The sequence below is a fragment of the Poecilia reticulata genome, linkage group LG12, assembly GCF_000633615.1.
Source record: "Poecilia reticulata strain Guanapo linkage group LG12, Guppy_female_1.0+MT, whole genome shotgun sequence".
NCBI lineage: Eukaryota > Metazoa > Chordata > Actinopteri > Cyprinodontiformes > Poeciliidae > Poecilia > Poecilia reticulata.
In genome coordinates, this window is record NC_024342.1 from 25,635,905 (window position 1) to 25,644,006 (window position 8,102).

At 40.4% G+C, this 8,102-nt stretch overlaps 1 protein-coding gene across 1 annotated transcript in view; it reads right to left on the minus strand.

Annotated features, from left to right (window-relative positions):
* Positions 1-1,127: 1,127 nt before the first annotated feature.
* The window catches only part of LOC103474053 (uncharacterized), an 8,170-nt gene continuing 1,195 nt past the window's right edge, over positions 1,128-8,102 (minus strand). The window contains exons 3-4 of the mRNA XM_008424771.2: positions 4,890-6,356; positions 1,128-2,870 (exon numbers count right to left, since the gene is read on the minus strand). Of these exons, the coding sequence (XP_008422993.1) occupies positions 1,310-2,870; positions 4,890-6,356 (3,028 nt within the window). The 3' untranslated portion in view covers positions 1,128-1,309. The remainder of the gene's footprint in view (positions 2,871-4,889; positions 6,357-8,102) is intronic.

Below are 8,102 nucleotides of genomic sequence, written 5' to 3' on the forward strand. Positions count from 1 at the left end.
CACTTAAACACTTAAACACTTAAGTGTTTAAGTGTTTAAGTGTTCACTTTATTTTTTTAGCAGTGTATTTTGGTTTACTCCTCTATGGTTATTGTTTTTTCTCATTTAACTGTTTATTAGCATTTTCATAACATATATGAACATTTCACATTACATATCATGAAACTTTGACCTTTGTCCCGTCCAGTTTGTCCATTTTTTGTTGCTGTCTTTTGTCTTGAATATTGTCCATTTCGTCCACTTTTCTTCCAATTATTCTGCTCCATTGTTCATAACACCACCTGTTCTAATTTTCTCATGAAAGCTTTCTTGAGTTCATGGCTCTTTGCAAGTCAGGTTCCTTAACAGGGGGGGGGGATAAGTTCGCTCCCCACATCATAATCCTCCCTCCACCAAACCTTACACTTGACACACAATGAACTCTGACAAATTATTTTCCTGGCAACTTTCAAAGGCAGATTTAGCCGTCCTGAGTGTGTACTATTGAGGAATTGAAGGGTGGCTATTCTCAGAAATATAAGTAAGGAAAATAATACACAGAGACGTAGTTCTTGCTGCTAGGCCGTAGACGAGCCGGAGATTTATTACACTCCACGGAATCAGTTTCGTCAGTTCAACACGTAAAATCTTCCATAACAAAAAATCTCTCCTCAGTCTCAAATTCAACAGTCTTTATACCCTCAAGTCTCCACGAGTGTTCATTGGAAGGTTTCAACCAATGGAGAACGGGTGTTGTTTCTGCCAACAGACTCTCAGCTTGCTTTTCTCCAGTGTTTGTTGGGCGACCTTTAATACGAGTCCAAATAAGGACATAAGACCTCATGATTTCAACAGACCTAATCATCTGCTCCTTCTCAGAACTACCAAACTGTCCAATTTGTTAATGCTATCCGTTGAGACCGCATTCCTTCCGAGTCCGTCTGCGCACTTTGTACGCAAATGGAAGGATGGGAGTTTAGGTCAGTTTGAACTGGAGAACTGCCGAGAATCCTTTCGCAAAAACAACTCCTTAGATGGTATTTCAGCTCCAACAGTACACATTGATGTATAAACAAAGCCTACCCACAGAGGTGAAAAATAGAAAGAAAAACTATTTGGAAATCCACACATCTCATATTTTACTGACATTGAAGTGGATCGGTTTACAACCATAAACCCTTAACAACTTATTAGAAATGGCCTAATGAAGGTTTTTCTGTATCAGACAGTCTCCATATTGTTGCTCATTTTATCCAGAGACTTGAAAAATATAATACAGATATAATCAAATCACAGTCAGATGTTCCCAGATGGCTGCTTGGCTCTTATTTCACTTTATTTTCATTTTCCCCCACATGTACTTCAATATGGACATAATTCCTTCATCTCCCTTTCTCTTGATTTCCTCTAGCCTTTGGGCCTTCCTTGTCTCTCCATTTTCTTTCATCTTATCAATCAAGAAGTCCAAGTGGACAAATGTGGACACAGAATTAACTTTGAGAGCAATCTGCTCCAGATTGACAACATGTTGGAAGCACTCTTCAAGCAAATTAGATTTCTCTGCTTTCAGGTCTCTGATCTCACCCTTAAAACTTTCCAAAAAGCTCAAACGTCTTTGTACTTTTGATCTTTTCCCTATGTCTTCCATGTTCCTCTGAACTTTCCTTGTTCTTGTCACATATCTCCACTTTCCTTTCACGTGAGTAGCTACGGGACATTTTGAGGAGCAAACGGTGCAGCGGCCATCTTTCATCACCTCGCAGTCTTTGGGGAGTTTAGTACAGCCAGAATAGTGGCAGTTCTCCTCACAGACGGTACAGCAGACTGCTCCTTTAATCAAAGTCATCAACCACATCTCTCCTTCAATGGCTTCCTTTTCTTTGTATGCTTCATGAACTTCTACAGCAAACTTCTTGTTCTTCTCCTTCTTTTCTTCGTGGTTCTCCAGAGCTTCTTTAATCTGTGTGATTTCTGCCTCTTTCAGCTCAGACAGACGGATTCGTTCCTGCAGGTTTTGGATGCAGGCAGACAGTCTGATCCGTTCATTGAGAACATCCAAAGTCATGTCTAGTTTTCGAGGTGCAGTTTCTTCCAGAAAGGCAGTGAAGCCACTCAGTCCTCTCATTGCTATTTTGTCAGCACTTTCAAGAAACTCTGTTCCCTCTGTCCGCTCTTCGTGTCGGCAGTTATTGAAAAGGAAGTAAACGGGTTGGTCCTTCTCATCTTTGGCACATTTGATCTTGGCAGCTTTGAGAGCCCCAAGCAAGTCCTTTGGTTTTCTTCCATTGGAGTGAGTGACCAGAGCTACAATTTTTTCCTCGATGTCTTTTCCAAACTGAGACATCACTGAGTCAAAGATGTACTTCAGTCGGTCACTCAGACGATTCACGCCCGACTTCACCACCAGACCCACCGCATGAAGTTCGTGAATACCGCTTTTTGATTGAAACAACTGAAACAATCTTTCACTAATAATGACATCGTATTCGATCCCTCTGGTGTCTCCATATCCAGGCGTATCGATGACGGTCAGAGAGAACGGCAGAGTTTTACCTTCAAAACCAAAGATCTGATAGACGATCACGTCTGACGTCTGGCTTTCTGTCTGACTCCTATTCTCGTCTTCTACGATCTGAAACCAGGCTTTGTCTTCTAACGTCACTCCCATGGCGTAGTTGACCAGAGCGTTGATCAGAGTGGACTTCCCTGCTCCTGTTTCACCAACAAGCAGGATGGTTTTGTTTGGCTTGCTCTGGTTTTTCTTACCAAAGGTCACTCTGGTCAGGGTCTCAACAGTCTCTTTTCTTGTTCTGAGCTGGTAGACAACCGGAGGTCCTGGGCTGATGACATCACTGTTGGAGATTATATGTTGTATGGATGTGTTGTCAACGCTGAACAAACAACGGAAATTAAGGTTAGCGTTTTGAGATAAAGATTTTTAATTTGATGAAAAACATGCAGAGATAAATCTTCAGTCCTGCCTTTTTCCAACTTTGACATTTTAACATGTTATAGAAGGAACAAGACTCGTGCTAAAGTAATGAAAATTAAACAGATTAAGACAATTTTACAAACTAAAGATAAAATGCTATGTAGTCCTAGAGCACAGGTGTCAAACACAAGGCCCGGGGGCCAAATCTGGCCCGCTGCAGCTTTTTATGTGGCCCTCTGGACTCTAAATTACATCAATAAGTCCGTCCAGTTTTTCACAAATCTGCAAAAATCACACAAAATCAACAAATTTCCAAATTTTTTCCTGATTTTACTGCTAATTTTCTCAAAATTGGTCAAAAACGTTGAATCCGTAACCGATATGACGAGTGATAGTCACATTTGACATCATACATTAGCGTAAATATTGTAAAAAAAATAATGATTGCAAATATTTCTTAATATTCACCACAAAATCTGTCATTTTGATTGCAAAAATAAACACTAAAATAATCACAAATCCCAGAGGAACAGCTATTTATTGATATTTTAACAGTTTTATTGGTTTTATCAATAGATTCTGGTGCAACCGGCCCTTTAAGAACGTTCAGATTTTTGATTCGGCCCAAAATATAAATGAGTTTGACACCACTGTCCTAGAGTAAAGTTAAAACCCAAATCTCTCTAAAACATCAACCAGAACCAGAAAATAAATCAAGATGCATCTAAGATATAAAGTCCTGCTCTATTTCTAAGGTGATATGTGTGAAGTGTTGAAATGTGTTGATGAACTTTGGATTGTTTCCTTTGAATATGTCATTTAAAGTCCATATTGGACATGTTTCAAATATTTCCTTTTTCATCTCTGGAATATTGTAGCCCATCCACTTGTTACTTCAAAGCTGGACTAAGTCTTTACTCTCAGGATTTTGACCAAATACAGTTAAAAACCATCAGCTGATCTGCTGATGAACATTTAAAACAGAGGTCATATTATCTTATATTAGCTTCAATCAGAGATCTGATTGGTCCAGATGTTCCCAACAGAGCACTTCACTCTCACACTGCAGGTTTACTGGTGGCTATTATTGGAGGCCAACTTATTGCCATCCAGATCAAGTGATGAACTAAGCAGATTATTTTGTCCAAAGCTCGTAAAAATAATTTTTGTCTTGTCCAGATCCAAAAGAATAAAGTTTAGAGTCATTCGGATTTTAATGTCCTCAAGATATGAATCTACTGAAGGGATTGGATTAGAAACCAAACAGACACAAATGTTGTTTTTACTAATGCAGTGGTGTCAAACTCATTTTTATTTTGGGCCGAATCAAAAATCTGAACGTTCTTAAAGGGCCGGTTGCACCAGAATCTATYGATAAAACCAATAAAACTGTTAAAATATCAATAAATAGCTGTTCCTCTGGGATTTGTGATTATTTTAGTGTTTATTTTTGCAATCAAAATGACAGATTGTGTGGTGAATATTAAGAAATATTTGTAATCATTATTTTTTTACAATATTTACGCTAATGTATGATGTCAAATGTGACTCCATCACTCGTCGTATCGGTTACGGATTCAACGTTTTTGACCAATTTTGAGAAAATTWGCAGTAAAATCAGGAAAAAATTTGGAAATTTGTTGATTTTGTGTGATTTTTGCAGATTTGTGAAAAACTGGAAGGACTTATTGATGTAATTTGGAGTCCAGAGGGCCACATAAAAAGCTGCGGCGGGCCAGATTTGGCCCCCGGGCCTTGAGTTTGACACCTGTGTACTAATGGGAATGATTGAAAATGTTTTATATTAACAATAACCTACAATTAAACATGTTTTTCAGACAATAAAACATTTCTACACATTAAAAAGCTAAAACGTGAGCAGTCTTCTTAACCATGCTATTTATTTGCTAGCAGACAGTGAGGACCTTGTCATGTGTAAAGCTGCTCAGTTAAACATGTTCTTAAACGTTGGACCTACCTGCATCCAATGACTGATTTGGCTCCTCCATCCATTTGGCTGTCTATCATTTCTAGTTTATGGACCTTCTCTGTGTCTCCTCCATCCTTCATCTTCTTGATCAGGAAGTCCAAATTGATGTATGTGGAAACTGAATTCACTTTGAGGAGAGCTGGATCCAATTTGATGGCACATTGATAAGACTTTTCTATCCAAGTTCCCTTCTTTCTGTTCAGGTTTTTCATTTCCTTCACTAGAGCTTCTGTAAGGTTTGTCTCCTTTGTGTCTGAATTACTCTTGCAATATCTTTGTTTTAATTCCTCCTTGGTTCTCTCAACTTTTCTCGTCTTGGTCACATACCTCCAGTTGTCTTTGACGTGTTTTGATGCAGGACATCTCCCAGTGCAAACAGTGCAGGATGCTAATTTCATGACCTCACACTCTTCAGGGCGCAGGGCCGTCGTACATCCAGGAAAGTGGCAGTTCTCCTCACAGACGGTGCAGCGGACAGCTGCTTTAAGGAAAGACGTCTCACCTTCAATAAGTTCTTTATCTTTGTAGGCTTCATCTACCTCCACAATTAACTTCTTAAACCTCATCTCTTCTTTGTGTTTCTTCATAGCTTCTTGAATCTGCCTGATTTCTTTCTGTTTCAGTTCAGTTAGTTTGATTTTCTCCTGCTGGTTCTGGATGGAGGCTGTCAGTCTGATGAATGAGTTAAAGCTGACTGTTACCTGCAGCTGCTGAGCTGAGACCGTTTGAAGAAAATCTGTGAATTCACTCATTCCCCTCTCTGTCAGGCTCCATGCTTCCTCCAGATCTGTCCTAGTTTTCTGTGTTCGGGCCTCATGCTGACGGTTATTGAATATGAAGTAAGGACATTGACTTCCTCCATCCTGAAGACCGTTGACAGAAATGCTAGGTGTTGCTCTGCCTGAGTGAGTAATGAGAGCCACTGTGTTTTTCTCCAAGCTTTTTCCAAACAGAGACATCACCGAATCAGACACGTATGACAGTTGGTCACTCATTTTTGTTTCCGTTGCTTTCATCACCACACCAACCGCATGAACCTCATGGGTCCCGTCTTCTAACCGAAACAAGTCAAACAATCTTTGATTGATGATGACGTCGTGTCGAAGTCCATCTGTGTCTCTGTAACCAGGCGTGTCGATGACGGTGAGAGAGTAGGGCAGAGTTTTAGTCTCAGAATCAAAGATCTGATACATGATCACATCTGATGTTGAACTTTGACCTCCATCTTCTATGATCCGATACCAGACCTCGTCCTTCCATCTTACTCCCATGACGTAGTTGAACAGAGTGTTGATCAGAGCAGACTTTCCTGCTCCTTTTTCGCCAACAAGTAAAATGGTTTTATTTGGTTTGTTCAATTGTTTTCTACCAACAGTGACTCTGGTCACTGTCCCAAAGTTAGTTTTTGTGGTTTTCTTTTGGTAGATGGCAGGACATCCTGAGCGGCTTGGTGCCCTGCGGAAGATAAAGCAGAAATTAGAGTTTGCTTAGAAACATATATTGCTTGCATTGAACATTGTCAGTAGGAGAGTTTTTCTGACAAACATTTTTTTCAGTGAATTTAAATTAACATCTCCAGAGTTATTTATTCCTCACTCAACTCCCACAGAACATTCAAAGACCTCCAACTTTCCTAACTCCACCAGAGGTCGCCACGGAGCCATCTGCTCACCTTTGGATTAGTTTTTGTGATGTCACATCCCCTAATCCAGAGAAATTCTTGGGTGAGTTTGGCTGAGTTGGAGGATTTTTGTTATGTTTCCTTGTGTTCAACCATGCTTCTCACTCCTTTCCGTCTGATAAAGCCAAGATCTCTAATATCCTGGGTTTAACTGGTGAGGCCTTAAGATGGGCCACAGACCGCTTTCAGAAATACCCAGTTTTTGACTCCTCCTTTCAGGAGTTCATAAAGGAATTTCATTCTACATTTGATCTAGACACAAACAAGTCTGCTCTTGGCAGCTAGTTGTGGAAGATCAAACCAGGTCAGAAGATCCAACAAGGTAACGTTGGGGAGTGAAAAAGCGGCTCATAAAAACCCATATCCTCAGACTGGACTCTGTTTATGACTGCTTCATTTGGGCCAACATTGGAGGGTTCTGGGTTCACCTTAACTGTAACACATTTACTGGTTGCCTCTGTAAATATGGGGGTTAATCCAAAGGGTAGATGTAGATGCAGGAGTACGGATGGACAAAAACTCCTCTGCTTTGCCCCATCGACTTTCCTTACCTGCAACCCTGATCTTTCATCATTAATGTTGGATGGTCAGCGCTTTCCCCAGATCACTCACAAAACAAATACCATCTCCCATTGATGTCTTCTGCTTTCGAACCAGTAGTGCCACTCACTAAATTAGACCTTTGCAGTATTTATCACCTTGTCTGCATCCGACAAAGGGATGAGAGAAAGACGACCTTATAGAACCCCGTCCGCCATTTTAAATATTCAGTCATTTTTCATTGCAGGCCCTGGTAGAGTGGAGTTCAGTCGCTGAAGTCACAAGCCAAACAAGGCTTGAGTATTGTTGAATAATTTTGTTTGATTTGAGCAAAGAACGTTTCATGTGTTAGTGTAGAGTGATAGCATGTGTTAGTGTAGAGTGATAGCTTTCCAGTCTCTCTTTAAAAATTTCACAAGAAATGTGAAGCCAAGTTTTTTGCCATTTACATTCTGTCCTCCCAACAGAGGCTTTGTTTACTTCTTACTAGCGGTTCTCCACTGAGAGATCTTCTTACCAGACACAACTGTCACTTTAACGGGAGCAATGGGACTAATGATGTCTGATATCTTACAATGGAAATTTTATACTGACTCATATAAAAAGGCATAAATAAGATATATTTTAAGCACAATTTTCATATCAGTTTGAAAATATACAAATATGATTTAATTTCCTCTCCTTGGGCTGCCACCTTATCGTGGTGGAGGGGTTTAAGTGTCCCAATGATCCTAGGAGCTACGCTGTCTGGGGCTTTATGCCCCTGGTAGGGTCACCCAAGACAGACAGGTCCTAGGTGAGGAACCAGACAAAGCGCAGTCCGAAGACCCCTTATGATGAACACAAACTTTGGACTTTAGGACGAGTTCTGACTGTTTTCTGTGCTTACGGGCCGAACAGCAGTTCAGATTGTCGCTGAGGCAAAAACTTGGGCGTGGGAGGAGTTTGGAGAGGCCATGGAGACAGACTTCCGTACGGCT